Source organism: Brachionichthys hirsutus, unplaced genomic scaffold (assembly GCF_040956055.1).
Source record: "Brachionichthys hirsutus isolate HB-005 unplaced genomic scaffold, CSIRO-AGI_Bhir_v1 contig_427, whole genome shotgun sequence".
Classification (NCBI taxonomy): Eukaryota; Metazoa; Chordata; class Actinopteri; order Lophiiformes; family Brachionichthyidae; genus Brachionichthys; species Brachionichthys hirsutus.
Window position 1 is genome coordinate 4,547 of NW_027181004.1, and position 15,120 is coordinate 19,666.

The 15,120-nt window shown below is 46.1% G+C and overlaps 1 protein-coding gene across 1 annotated transcript; it reads right to left on the bottom strand.

The window, feature by feature from the left end:
- Nucleotides 1–1,451: 1,451 nt before the first annotated feature.
- On the bottom strand, nt 1,452–14,868 carry LOC137917080 (divergent protein kinase domain 2A). Its single transcript, XM_068759962.1, has 3 exons — nt 14,215–14,868; nt 4,412–4,715; nt 1,452–1,798 (listed from the first exon to the last, which is right to left on the bottom strand). Exons 1-3 carry the CDS (start codon nt 14,866–14,868, stop codon nt 1,452–1,454), a joined length of 1,305 nt encoding a protein of 434 aa, XP_068616063.1.
- Between the last annotated feature and the right edge of the window lie 252 nt (nt 14,869–15,120).

Here is a 15,120-nt window from a genome sequence, read left to right on the forward strand (position 1 = left end):
AACCCACTAAAAGTTGTTGATACAACTTTAGAATGAAAGGCACAGGAAGAATCAGACAACGCTGATAATACTCCAAAGGAAAATTACAGTACAAAAGTGGACAGTTAGTTACGCACAAAAGAATCCCTCCAGGCTCTTCCAAATGGGGGGGGGGGGGGGTATTTGACACAACAGAAAGACAGGAACGGGTTCAAAACCAGAAATCCATTTGTCAAGCTTCTCTTTATTGCTTTTCATGACTGCCGAGGGTGGAGTCAGCTACCAGGGCTCTCAAAGAAGCCCCCCCCCCCCCCCCCCCCGACACAACTGCCGTCCTCTGGATCGAGTTCATATGCGCTTAATTCATGTCTTTCATACGAGACACTCCATGAGAATAAAATTCATAATATGAATTTCATGTAGTTTGTTAGCAAATTAACTGAGTGGGCTTCAGAATATATAAAAAAAAATAAGTGCAGGTCAGGAGCGAGTTCTGTCTCCAAGACAACATTTTGGCTCTCTTTATTCTCTTCTTTTCATTTACTGGACTGCCAGATGGTGAGATCGCGAACACATAAACAGCTCTACTGGGGAACATCTGGAGGGAAAGGTGCCGTCACGCTGTACTGCTCTTATTATTATAGGTTCTTTTTATTATATATAGCCTCTTTGGAATAGGCAAATCTGCATCAAAGGTCCAATTATTTCCTTTTCTGATCTGCAGCTTCTTCTCATTCTCCATTTACCATTCAGAAAAAAATTTAAAAAATAATAAAGATTGCTATAATCTTGGAACCTGAAAATCAAGTGAGTGATTGGAGTAGCGGGATTTAGACTTCTATCGCCGCAGAGGGCTTTTTCTTTTCTTCTGCATGAAAACCAAAGCTCTACCCCCCCCGCGTCTCGTCTACATGCTGCGGCTCGGCCTTCTTCACTGCCTGGCAGCAGGAGACTCGAGCTATTTCTGCCTGCCCTACAGCCATGTTGCAGAAGGGGGGGGGGGGGGCAGTTCCATGGCACAGCAAAACTAAGATCCTAGAGAAACGAAAAACGTCATGAAACAGTTCTGACAGACTGAGTGGGCTGTGGGATTGCTGCTCCTGGATGTTCTGGTTTTGCATGAGCCCGGGTCCAGAGCCTTTTATCACCTTCCACACCTCCTAGGATGACAGTCCACCCTGAGAGAGGAGGTTACCTCTATCCCCCCCTCTCTATCCTGGATCTAACCAGTCTCTTAGACTCTCTCTTCTTTCACACCGGAGCAAAGTCAGGTAAAATCCAGAGCTTTAAGCGAATCTGCTTTGATGTGTGATTCTTACATTTCCTGATGCAAGACCTCCAACACCTTCCAGCCCCAGTGCACAAAGGGTAGCCAATGACATCATGTACAAGAGCCAGGATCGCTAGGGTCCAGAGATTAAGAGTACACGATCGAGTCTTTCAGTGCGTCAGGCTAACGCCGACTCCATTCATTACCTGGCCGCCGCTGAAGAGGAAGCGGCAGCTAGCTGTGTGAGGTATTCGCGCAGTTCCTTGGCCGCCTGGAAGCGGCCAAAGTGCTTTTTGGGTTTGGTGCACTCGTCTAAAAGGGCCTCAAGTTGTCCATCTTTGGCTATGTGTGCGGGGGGGTCATGGAGGAGGCCTCCAGTGGTGCCCCGCCACGTAGCATACCGTGACAGCAGGTTCTGGCACACGGCGTAAAAGTTGTGATCCACGGTGACCCTGGAACAAAGGGAGTCCTTCGAGAACGACAGGCAAGCCTCCCTGTCGCACTCCTCGAAGCGGCTCTCGTACCACACGTCGTAGTTTTCGGGCTTGTCTGTGGGCAGACAGAAATCATTTTTAGAAACAAACCGATCAGGAATGAGTAAAAAGCTTTAATGTCTCATCAAAGCCAAACAGGAAATATTCTAGAGCAATGTGCATTTAAAAGGGGTTTCGCATAGAGCTTCAAGCTTACATTCTAGATTGCCTCTCTTCAGGGCTTCTTCACAAGTTTACAGTGTAACCGAACTGAGCGTGTTTGATGGCTATTCTTAAAATTGTATAAATGTATTACCACAAGCGCAATGAAACCACTTGGGAGCCAACCGGGCGGACGAGCCATGTTTTATACCCCTGGGGGGGGGGGGGCTAAGAGGAAATTATTTTTCCAAACAAAAGGATCAGCTACCGTTTGATTTGACAGAAATGAACCACTTTCTTTTATTTAATAAACACAAAGTTCTTTCTACAGCTCAATTCGCGTCGCTTTTTCTCTTTAGATAACTGTGCTAGCAGAAGCAAGAGACAGAAAAATAACCTGGAATAATGATCGGTTGGTGCATTAAAAAAAAAAAGAACAGATCAATAACACTGTTGGGAGGGGGCGGGCCGGGGGATGCAAACACATAATCAGCATCGGTGTTGTAATGCACTACTCCTCTGGCTCATCAGTACAACTCAATCAAACACCCAGCGCTGCCCAGTTAGCAAGGGGGGGCCCCTGAGGAGGAGGGGGCACATCAACCTCAATCAGTACTGGTGATGAAGATGGATCTGCCCGTGTGCGCCTACAGCAAACGCACACATACATGCACACTGATGTGAGCGCGGTGGCGGCGGATTGAGGTGAAAGCAATTAAGGTTTCAGAGCCGGCCATGTGCGACACCCGAGCGCTGATTGACAGATGGCGTCAGGAGAGTGTCCCGTTCGTCTTAGCCCCTCGCTAACGCACACATTATGCATGAAACTCCCCCCAAAAAAAGGAAAAAAGAAAGGGCAGGTCCATTCACCTCCACCAGAGTCTCTTCTGTTCAACTCCGAACATTACGAAAGCAGCACATTTCCGAAAGCACACCGAATCATTTCAAATTCAAATGAGTGTTAGAGCGGCGGCCGAGGGTTGGCTCCCGAGTCCCTCTCATCTCCTGTGTGTGTGTGTGTGCATGTGTGTGTCCCGTTTCCTCCATCACAAGCAGCTCAGCTTGGACTTACATTCCCCTCACTCCCCTGCCATCCCGGGGAGACACCGGGCCAGAAGCGCTTGTTAACGTGGCCTTACTGGTGGCATTCAACAGTACAAGCAGGTTTTAACAATGCATGCCTGTGCCGAGTGCGATGTTCAATACGATGGGGGTGGGGCGCTTACAAATACGTGGGGGGTTGGGCGACTGATATCAATTGGTGCAAAAATAATGTAATGTTTGTTTTTATATATAAATCATGTTATGCATGAACAGAATCGGAATAAAGCTCTGGAGTGCACAGTCGCAAATCTCAGGATGCATTTCACACATTTTACAAATATTATTACGTGCATGAAATTAAGTTAGACAACTCTCCACTCACTTTTGTAAATAGCTTTGTGACAGAAATAGCTCCATACAGAGAGAGAGTGAGAGAGCGGGTGTGTGTATGAATGTTTTAAGTGTCTTGCAGTTGTGCGAGCGAGTGAAATGTCTGTTCGTGCACTTTTTTCCAGAAGCCACTAGGGATGAAACAACCCTCAAACGCTACCGTGATGATGAGGACTGGCTTCTTTCGCACCACTGGACTTTGCAAACACGCACACACTGGAACAAAGTGTGTTTTAATTGACACCTCAACATGGTCCACCCCTAACAAGACGATGGGAGTGTGTGTCTTTGTATTGCAAATGATTTGGCCTCCGTTTTACACAGATGAGATTCACGGCAGGCAAAATAACTCTCTTTCAAACTCGGGCTCCGGCTGCGTCGATTGGACCGCATGCTTGCGGAACCGTGGGAGGGTAACGTGCCTATTTCCTACTGCTGTCCGACATGTGGCCGTGGCCTCGGAATTCTCATTACTGCAGTTTTGAGCCTGGCATACACACTCAAGCACGATCACACAGGAAGTGGAGGTGAAGAACTGCTGGATATGATGGAACACATTGACCTGTGCATCTGTTTGAGGTTTGTCTGGCATCAGATCATGTGATTTGGCAGCGCAGCCCTTTATCTCAGGACAAATTCCTCTTCCAGTACCTTCACCCAGCATCCATCCACTGTCAGAGGGCAAAGCACTGGAACCACAGCACAGAGTGGCAACAGTTTAATAGGTTTCCTGTAGGAAGGAAGGAATCCGAGTCCCCGACTGGGTGGTCGTCTTTCTATTTTTACTATTCTATAGGTAGGCAGACAGTGGCAAGGCCCCCACCCCACAGAAGGTGTAATGTAGAACTCGGTTCTTATTATGCAGTTTATTCTGCCTTGTTATCCAATAGACGTCTGCTTTGATGGGATGAACGCGTCAGAGGCTGAAGGGGCGCCGCAGGAGTGTATTCCCAGAAGAGAGGAGGTTTCAAGCAGATTTGCCCAGCGCCATCCATCCCTCGTGACTTTCTGATAAACCTTTGTCGCCGTCGCGTACGTTACAGTAGGCGGTTATAATCACAGGGTACATGTAATAACGGACGCTGCCACTTACTCTGCTTGATCAGTCTTTTGTCCGCCACGAGAACATTCTCTGCATCAACAACAATGACCTTTCCATCACGTGGGCCGACCGCGAAGTTATCAAAGCTGACATCAAGCAGGTAGAGGGCGAACTCAAAGTCGTTGTTAGTAAGCTGCTCGGCGATGTCCATCAGCTGCCGTGCCAAGTCCACCCTCTTCTCCCAGGGCGCGTTGTAGAAGCTCCACAGCTCCTCGCCCACGTAGTTGACAGCTACGACGCGCCCACAAGCTCCCAGGTACTTGGCAAAAGGCCAGCCTTCGTCCGATGGAAAACTCTGGGAAGGAGAAAAAGGAGAAGAGAAAACGCTGAGGCAAAGTAGGCTGAAAGGAAGACAAATAGATCCATTGGATCCCAAAAAGCCTCGGCCAAACCCATTAATCACAAGAACCTCCACACTGTCAGAAATGTTTGCTTAACTTAGATATTTTTTAACAGCAAATCAGTTTCTTATAAATAAAAAAGAGCCAAAACAGAAAGTTCCTCTGAGCACGCGTTGATAGATACTTCTAAGCTCAAGAAAAACAGCGCCAGCGCGATGTATAATGGATTCAATTTAATAAAGGAGAAGAGCCAGTTTGTGTTCAAGCCCTACAGCTACAAGCTGCTGTACGCTGCGTTCGGAGAACCGATAGGAGGTGATTTGTGGCAGCACCATTCAGCCTTATGTGTTTGTGAGGCAGCAGCGGGACGATTCAGGCTGCTGCATGATGCAGGCCGACTTGAGCTAATGTTGTTTGGACGCATAGACGCCTCGTATCCCTTGTAGAAACTGATTAATAATGCTGCAGTAACACCTCGAGCATGAAGTGGAATTACTGCCGCTGCACATTATCCCCGTCTTTTTGAAGATTTACTCGACGTTATTTGAGGTCTGATAAAAAAAAACGCACATGGATATCTGGTGTCACTCAGTCAACAGGCAAACACAGACACAAACAGACAACTCAAATGAGCGTGAAGCAGTCGCGTTTGGCGGATGCGTCAGGCCGCTAACAGACTAAATCTGCTATCTCTCACTATGAGCTCTGTGTCTAACACTCCCCTTCATCCTCTTCCTTTCTCCCGGTCTTCTTCATTGCCACAGACAACCACAAAGACGTGGCCAAATGAGAGGAACCGCCAATATTTGGCAGCCCAATTTAATTTCAGTGAAAGTGATAAACTCCTATGCTTTATAATAAAAGCCCTCTGATACTGGCTTGGGTCTTTTACAGTTAACACCCAGCCCACACTTCCAATTCAACCACTCTTTTGTCGGCTCCTAGACAGACAGAGGCTAAGGAATGGTCATGGTCACCATGCCTTTCTGAAATTGAACCTCATGCAGCTATAGCACCATGTCACGGCAGGTAAGGTGTCAACGACTAGCGATAATTCGACACTTCACCAGCTTCCAATTTATGTCACGAAGAGGAGTTTAAAATATGTATGGCTGCCCTAACTCGCATTCAACTTTAATGAAATGGGAATTATTTAAAAGTAGCCCCACCGGCCACACAGCTGCCGGATCTCAAAGACAACAGCTGGATCCCCGCCACAAAGCCACTGTGGGAATGGGTGGCGTGGGGGGGGGGTGACCGAGACACCATGGCTTTGGTGAACGGATGACTACGCAGCAATTTCCCACTGAGCCGCTAGTCATCTCTACTAATAGACACAGATATGAAGGTAGAATCTGCAGTCTGAGACAATGTTGGAATTGGGAGCGTTCTGGTCTTTGTCTGTTCAGAAATCATGTTTGAACAGCCTTTTGCTGCAGACAGGTAAAATACATTTGCATAAACAAAATACCAACACAAATCTTGAAACACACTCGTGAAAGCAACCATAAACACATAAACACTAACATTTCTATGCAAACAAACTGTTGTATTTTATTACCAAGTCCATTCACGGATCTCTGGTTGCTAATCAGAGTTGTAGTCTTTTCTTTGAAAACACTGGATGCCTTTGACACAACATCGGGGCTTAGGTCTAGGTCGTTATTATAAAAAAGAATGAATTCTCAATTAACTTACCTGGTTAAATAAAAGGTCAAATACATTAGCATTGTTGTTTCTTTATTAGCCATTTATTTGTGTATATCCTACACACTATGCAACTATTGTTCCCATCGGTGTTAAGAACAATACCCCACAAAAGAGGGGAGGACAATGATAAGTTGCATGAAATGCAGTCTTGGCAGAGCTGATTTCCCTTAGGTGACCCAATCAATTGTGGGCCAGACAAAAGTCTGTCGAGGTAGCGCTACTGGCTTCCAGCAGCCTGTCTGACTGACTGACTGCGCCTGTCAGACTTAGCAATGACTCACCCCAACTTCCCCCCAATTCTCAGCCTAATAACCTACCTCTACATTTTGTGACAGAGCAAACCTGTCAGGAAAAGGAACCTGATAAAGAAGGTACGTCAGAAAAAGTGAACATTTTTAAAATAATCGATTAGAAACAAAAACAAAAGAAAAATCTAATCTAGCCATATTGCTTCTTGAAGTCAGCACAGGAAGATGAAGTTGAAGGTGGATCAGTAGGTGGAACACCCTTTATAGGCTTACTTCTCTTGACCCAAATTCAATCATCAGATTGCTTCATGTTCGTCAGGTCCCAGCTTGAAATGGACCAAAAGTAGAGTGGCGGCAGATTTGGGGGGGGGGGGGGGGCTGAATGGAATGGGGTGCCGGATGAATGCCCTTAGGCTACTTTCAGACGCTATCATCTGTCTGTTTTCAATAGAGATGTCTTTTATTCTTTGCGCTCTTTGGCCTTGAAGACTCATACGTAGGTGCCATCTTTACAAGCTTCCTATTCAAATTTTATATGAAATAAGTTTAACAGTGAGAACTTTTGAACAGGGTAGATAAGAGGGCAGACATGTGGAGATTCACCAAATTCAGAGGTTGATAAATACCCAATGTCTCCCACCAATCATTCTCCCTTAGCACTCTTTAAACGGCTACTCTGCAGAAGTCATTAAAGTCTGCAATGAGGCGTTTAGGGGTGTGTGGGTGAAATAAATTGGAAAGCCCAGCCTAATGTTACATCCACTGAACTATCTCTAGCAGAAGGTTGAGGTGTTGAATGTGTGTGCACTGCACAGGTAGTGAATTTTACCAGTAACCTCCCAATGATGTTACTGCTATTGAAAAACTGCTGCTGAGGGTACAGAACTGCCAATGACGCATCCCAGCAGCTTCTACTGCTTTTAAGGTCTAATCACTTCTTGTTTCTGTCATTTGATAAAAAACCTTTTATGTCCAGCTAAGCAAAACCTTTAACTTAGAAGTCTGTGCCAAATGCTGCTCTAATTTTAAACTTCTTTGCTAGAATTCCTTTCAGTCTTATCGAAATAATGAGCTTGGAGTTTTAGACTATAAAAGCAAAGAGGTGCAACAAGACCAAAACAGAATAATCTGATTAAAGATGACCTCTATGACCAGATCTGACTGTGAAAGTCGTATGTCCTTCAGTAGTATTGACTGACGGAGTGGGGTGTTTTTCCAATCCCCTCCCCAACAGATACAGTCATCCTCTTGGGGGGAATACTGAGTGGGCTGAAATGAAACAGAGCCACAGACAATCAGAATCAGAACAGGAACGCACACCTGCGTCCTGACATCTGCTGACAAAGGCCTGCCCCTCCACAAGACCACCGGGGGTGGGGGGGCTCTTCAAGCGGGCCTCTTCATGCGCAATTGTTTGTGTGCAAGCATGTTTGTGTTTGTGCAAAAGTGTAATTAAGTGCATATATGAATTGGAACATGCAATGTGACCAGGACTGATAACGTCCCATATTCATGGTCAGAGTAAACAAGAGTGGATCCCAAGATATTGCTTTGGCTGGCCTGCAAAGTACCCCGGTAAATCAAATGCACAGAGGGGCAAATACAGAATACTGTGTTTATGCAAGATTTTAAGGAACTGGCTGCCACCATCCTGACACCACAGCTTCTTACAGCAAAAAGGAAATTAGCGTGTGCAACTTCTTCATTTCTTCATGCCATACGCAGGGAGTGGTGTGAATTCTCAACATTTTCTGTCTTCGACAAAACTCCGCATGCATTACAGCAAACATGTCGGGACAGGAATGATCAGGAGTCCAGGGATCAGAAGGTAAAGTTGAAAAAGCATGGGGGGGGGGGGGCTGCATGTTTCATGATGCTACAAGATAAAATTGAGTTCATTTGTCAAAAACAGCCAATAATGAGTCACATCTCCTCTGCAGGATTTGGGCTGCCAAGCTGAATTTGGGGAAAAAGGCACCATCACTTTTCCTCCTGTTTACCTCGTGTGACAGATGTGTGTGTCTGGGAAGTTTAAAATCCAGTTGGTTGTCCACAGCAAGAGCACAGATCCCACAGGGAAGCCTGCATCAACTCCTTATCCCAGCAAACATGCTGCTATCCCTTTATTATTTCTTTTTTCCGAGTCTCGCTGCTTCTCCTACTAACAACCCCTCCTCCGCCTCCCTTTGTTGCACCCCACCCCCAAAACCAGCAATCCGGGGTGGGGATGCTATCTGTTACCAACATGGAAGCTGGGAATAGTTTAGTAAGAGCACCAGGCTGTGGAGAGAGAGTATGTCTGACAAGGAGAGAAAAACCATCCTGCATACGTGTCTGAATTTAGAAGAGTCCCAGCTTCTTTCATTTCCAGACATGTGCAAAGTCGTTGCACGTAGAGCTGGCAGGAATGATACCAAACTGGAAAATTGTGAACAAGACCGCAACTAGACAGACTTGCTGAACGTGTGAGAGCAGTGGTAGCCCAGATGAGACAATAGGAGTTCAGGTTGACGGACAGGGCAAGGCACACGTAGGCTTCTTGGGGTAGAGGGAAAGAGTGTGGGCATGATTCAGCAGCAGCCAAGTAGTGATATTGAAATTAGTTGGTTAGCAAGGAGTTCCGCGGGCCTGTGCTTTGTACATGGAAATGAGAGCAGGATGAGAAATGGGAGCACAGGAACGCCGCAGCCCAGGGTTGCTAATATACACTTTGCCACGAGCTGATACCTGAAACCGTTTGCTGACTGAACCTGAGCTGCAGAGCGCGCTCATAAATTACCACCAATGAAAACTGGGTAATGTTCAAGTACCAAGTCACAAGCCATGGTGTTGACTCAATCTAGGCGGCACTGTCGCCCACATAGCTCGGGAGAAGCCAAAGTGAAGCTTGGCTGGAGACCTGAGGGCTGTGGGTTTGAGGCCCGCATCGAGGGTTGCGTATTTCAAAGAAGGCGGCAATTATATTGGGAGCAGCTGGGTGGTGTTAGTATGCACCCTGGTCTGCACTCTATGTTCTATGCAAAAGGAGCACAAAGACAAGGAACACTCTCCCCTTCAAGGCACATGAAGTTTCTCACATGCAAGAAAAGACCATAAGAAAATATGGCAGCATACAACCATTTCTAGTTGTTTTACAAATTGAAAAATGCTCTAGACTTGGACGATGCTTCATTATGTCCCTGACCCCTCATATTTAGTCTGACACGAAGTAGATGCCTGACACTTTAATGCAGTGGACTTCATTAGTGCAGTAAGCTGATGGGCTAAAAAGCATTTTCATGCTCTAACACAAGGCCCTACACTTTCAAGGGGACACGGCGCGGTTAAAAGACGCTCTTCACTGATTCATTTTGGCCGTGTTAAGGAGCCCTGGGGGGGGGGGGAGAGCGTTGTGGGGCTGTACAACTCTGCAGTGTTACAGATGGCTTCTTCAGGAGTCTTGCATAAGTCAGCTGGGGGTGCAGGATGTAACAGTAGGAAGCTGGGGATTGAAGGAATCGAAAATGGTGAGATTTATTTTTTGGGGGGGGTGGGGGTTAGCCACAGGCATTTACCTAACCAAACACAGCTGTCATGCATGTGTGTGTATTGTTTGAAGAAAGGGAAAATGAGAGAAAGTATTATGGTAACAAGCAGTCTGACTCATTCAAATTTAGGGGGGGGGGGGGGGGGGGGGAAGCACGATGCTCTGGCTTGTACAACACACACTCTTACACACTCCTCTCCTCTTTCTCCCCTTTGCACCAGGGCCTCCATCCAGAAAAAGGCAGCCAAAAGAGGGGAGTCAGGCCCAGATAACTCCCCGTCTTATCCTAACAGGATTCAGCCTGTACACAAAGGCCTGTAGGAATAATGAAAGGGGGTTTGGGATCGCTGGAAACGGGGTTAAGAAGCATACACAACCTCCTCTCTTATGTGCAGAGTGCGTCACAATCCCCCCCAGACTCAAAAAAACAAAAAAGGTTCTAATCACAGAGCAGCAACTTAAATACTATTTATCGGTGGACCTCAGCCACTGAGCTGGCATTAGAGACAGAAGCCTTTCACGTGCACGCAGTGCCTGTGATTAGATGAAAATAAATAACACAGTTTTTCCCCTGCAGATGCAAAATAAGGGTTCAAATTCTGTTCATCATTTGCCAAAACATGACCGTGTTGGCCACAGAGGGTTTCATTTAAAATACATTATAGCAGAAATACTGTAGTAACTCCGTTTATACTGCTTTTCGTTTCCTTCTTGCTTGGCTAAAGGGACATATAAAGTCACCCTTGTCTGCCTGTACGTACATAACATATGATCTGTACACATTTACTAACTATTTGTGCTAGTTTGCAAGCGGTTTTATTTTTATTTGACCTCCGAAGTTGCCCGACACGGTCATAACGGAGCAGATTTATTGCAATAAAGCAGAACGTCAGTACTTTTCCTTTGTGCACTTTAGTTATAAAGTCATCCGACTATAGCTGCTGTTGGCAGGTTGTACGGCCGTTTATGACCAGTTATTATCTACCGGTAATCTAAAATAAGTTATGGTTCAAAAGGTCATAATGGAGCTGGTGCTTTGCATCTGGAAAACTATACTGAAATTAGATGATTTGCTTCATCTTCGGTTCCGTGTGTGTGGGATGTGTTCTAATACATGCAGCATCTCATTAAATCAACAGCATACCAAAGAGGCATTCCCATATAAACAGAAAGAAATCAAACAAGCTGCCAACGCATTTGCTCACAGTGCCGTGCATGTTCATTTCAACATCTGCGTTAAAACGCTGCTGTCAAAAATCTCCAAAAGGAAGCGGAGATAAGGTCAACCATCTCGTCTCGCTTCTCTGTCTCCCCTCCAAATTAGTCTCGGAGTCAGACTTCCGAGTTTTGGCAAAAAATAAATAAAAAGAGGCTCAAGCCGTCGGATGAATTGTGTCTGTTTTGTATGAAGACAGGGAGTCAAATGAGAAGGTGGATCTATGAGAGTCTGGAGAAGCTGAGGAGGTTAGCCCCAAAGGTCCATCAAGTTTTGCCGTGCCATGAAACAGATGATGCCACGAAAGGTGCGTCCTTGGATTTCTCCTTGGAAATCCTTGGATCCAAGGATTTCTCTTTTTGGACGTCGACTTTTTCTCTTCCCAAAAAAAATGTGAGGCAAATTGTCTTCCTTGTGACAGAAGAGTAGGGAATGTGTGTGTGTGTGTGTGTGCGTGTGTGCGTGCACTGGTCCTGCAGAGCACAAAGAAAAAGCACTGTCGGCCAGACCCAAAACATCACTGCAGATTGTTTCCCACTGACAAAGAAGGTCTAGTTTCTCATAATGAAATGGGGCCAATTTACAGCCCATGGCTTCAAAAGAATGGAAATGCAAGACATTCTAAAAAAAACAAAAAAACATTGCAACTCAGTTGTTGGCATCCAACTGTATAAAGCCAGATGGGATAGAAGAAAAACTAAAACCACAAGACGAGAGGAAATAGTCTAGTTTAAACACAGCAAACTTGAATTGTACACCGATTATTTCTGGCTTCGCCAATTTACCGAAGAGTGTCTTTAATAACAACCTGGGAAAAAAACACACACAAAACGTAATTGTGAAGCCCTGAAGAAAATGCAAGACTGATGAAAAGTCAAAGATCAGGTTTCATTAAATAACTGGTCATAAACTCTTCCACAGTCCTCCACCTTTTGTTGAAACGCATCACCGCGCTGTAGCACTAACCTCTGGCGAATAAAGCAGACCTGTTCCCGTTCAATCTTTACAGACCCCATTAATTCTTTATGGTCTACTGCTGCCCAACCTTGTGTGTAGGAAACTCTTTGCAAATTTTCTCCTTATCTTTTTTTTTTTTTAGTTCAGGGATGCTGATGAACACTCGAGGCACTCGGGATCTGTGCAGTCTCTTTGTATATTCCCTCCCCACACACACACAGTCCATGCCCACCATCTGTTACTGCTGGCGAGGGGGCATACACAGACCCCTACCGTCCTTTGTAATGCCTGCGGGTCGCAAGTTCAGGACGAGATGAACAATTCATGATTCTCTGTAAACATGGAAAGACTACACAGAGAAGGGAGTGGAGAGAGCTGTGGGCAATATATGATGCATTAAGTGTGTGATGCCTATAGCTGGCAGCGAGATAAGCACGGAGGAGGGGTATTCACGTAGCATCGGAACTGAGGCATAATGACATTGAACACACTGGCAGAATTATCTAGAGTTTGTGGAGCGGACAGGAAACTGTAGAATGGCACAGACAGAAAAATAGAAATAGGAAAAAAGAAAAAGGAAGTAAGTTCGGGAGGAGGGGGCAACCCACACATGGCCAATCAAATTTTATAGACTGACCACCCTGAAGGGTTTATCTCGCCTTTTGTCCTGGGAAAAGCCTCGGAGGTATGTAGGCCTGCAATGTGCATCAGAGGTGGTTTGGAGGTCATGTCTTTACAGGTCACAACCCATTGTTGTTTTGTTCCGTTTAGACCCACGGTCAATAGTGGATGCAGATTGAAATTGATTGACTGCTTGTAAATCAGTGGCATAACAGGATGTGGAGTGGCTTTAGAACTTACGGCAACTTTGACCTATACAGTGACAGAAAAGAAACCGGTTAGAATTGTTGCCCCTACCTCAGGACCTGTGGGATAAAGCCAAGAAAAGTCAAAGGGCCCGAGCGAACGAAGCTCACAAATCAACGTGGACTAAAGCAGTTCCATAAAGATCCATTTAAAGCCCCCATACCCAGACTAATTCAAGACAGGTTCACGCAGTTAAGTGTGTGCACACTATTCTCAAGCAGCCCAAGCGATTGAACAACTGTGCAAACAGCGGCAATAAAAGAGAAAGCAGCAATGTTGAGCCAGGAGGCAGTACCGACAATTACAAACATATTGGCAATTCAGAGGGGTAGCAAGCAAAAACGGTAATGTAGCCATCATAAAAACAACAACAACAAAAACAAAGAGGCAAAGATTGAATCATTTGAATCGGTAAAGAGCAACTAAACAGAAACGTAATATCTGTTTGTGTCTGGGTAGCAAAGCTCGCATCCCTTATCCCGAGTCCTCAGCATTGTCCTTTGCAATGTCTTTCATGTTCTCCGTTTCCTCTCATTCTGTAGTTATAAAAAGAACAAAGATGAAGTGCTCCCACTACAGGTCATAAACTTGGAGACTGGTAAATATACAAATACGTACGCAGATGCCACTGAACAGCCATGAAGAGACACCTCCACATGATGTCTCCCACAAGTGAGAAGAGTCTAGTGGACAGACGGATTTAAATTAAAAACAATCTGGACCATTTACAGAAGCAACCCTGAATAATTCAAAAATGCCCTACATAGTGTTAAATATGCAGAATTGCTGCCAGCCAAATCTCTCATCTTCTGAGAGGCCACAACTCTTAAATTCCTTTCCATTTAACTCCAAACCGCACTTGGAAAAAGTAAAATCATAAGAGCAGATTATTTCCTGAAAACACAGTGTTAAAAATGTGTATAAAGTACCTGCAGTACGAGTGGCTCCGGGTTGAAGGCCAAGGTCATGAGCAGCTGCATTCTCTCCGTGTCCTTGAGGTTCTTCAGCAGGAAGCTGCCAGAGTCTTTGGTCTCGGCGTACCTGCGGACCACGCGGTCCAGCAGCCTCTGAGAGGGGCAGTGCACCAGGTCTGACCAGCCCTCCACCACATCTGGAGTGAGCAGACGAACATCGCCGTTGATCCTGGCAAACTCAGTCTTGTACATTGCCTGGATGAGGTCACACCGAGGCCTGCCCGTGGCCCTCTTGCAGATTTTCTGGTCTATATCAGCCAGCTCCTGGTTGGAGCCGAGCCGTTTGAGCACCACCCGACGGGTGCCCTCCCTGGGCTCGCCATACTGAGCAAAGTAAACGTTCTTGACGTTGAAAACGTCCAGGAATCGCAGGCGACCCCACGTCTCAAAGGATACCTGGCCGTTCATGAATTTACGGCACCAGCTGGTGCCGAAGCAGGCGGGACACTTGTTGAGGTTGATGAACCGCCGATCTGCGAGTTCGTTCTTCTGGAAGGAGGCAAACAGGTTGTGGGTGTTCATCAACAAGATGACAAACAACCCCACCACCAGCAAGAGCTTTAGACAGCGGTACAGACGGCCAAGTTTGAGAGGCAGGAAACTCAGCATGATGGGATGAGGGCGGCAGGAGGGATAGGAAGGAGGAGAGGTAATGAGATGCTTCGTCAGGAGAGCTGTCCTCAAAGCCTCTCCGTCATGATGACCCAGTCGTAGCCTCTAAAGCGGCAGGCAGGGGCGAGGTCGGCACGGCTGCCCTGTCCCGGTCTCTGGCAGAGGCAGGTGAATCATGGTCTCCCTTCTCGGGGTTTGTGAGGAACTCTGACTCAGCAGGCCTGCAATTAAGCAAAGAAAGAAAACAAT

Coding starts and splice junctions, on each gene's coding strand:
- LOC137917080 (XM_068759962.1), bottom strand. CDS start 14,868: ATGCTGAGTTTCCTGCCTCTCAAACTTGGCCGTCTGTACCGCTGTCTA. Junction 4,716..14,214: donor CGGAGCCACTCGTACTGCAG/GTACTTTATACA, acceptor TCTCCTTCCCAG/AGTTTTCCATCGGACGAAGG. Junction 1,799..4,411: donor CAAAAGACTGATCAAGCAGA/GTAAGTGGCAGC, acceptor GTCTGCCCACAG/ACAAGCCCGAAAACTACGAC.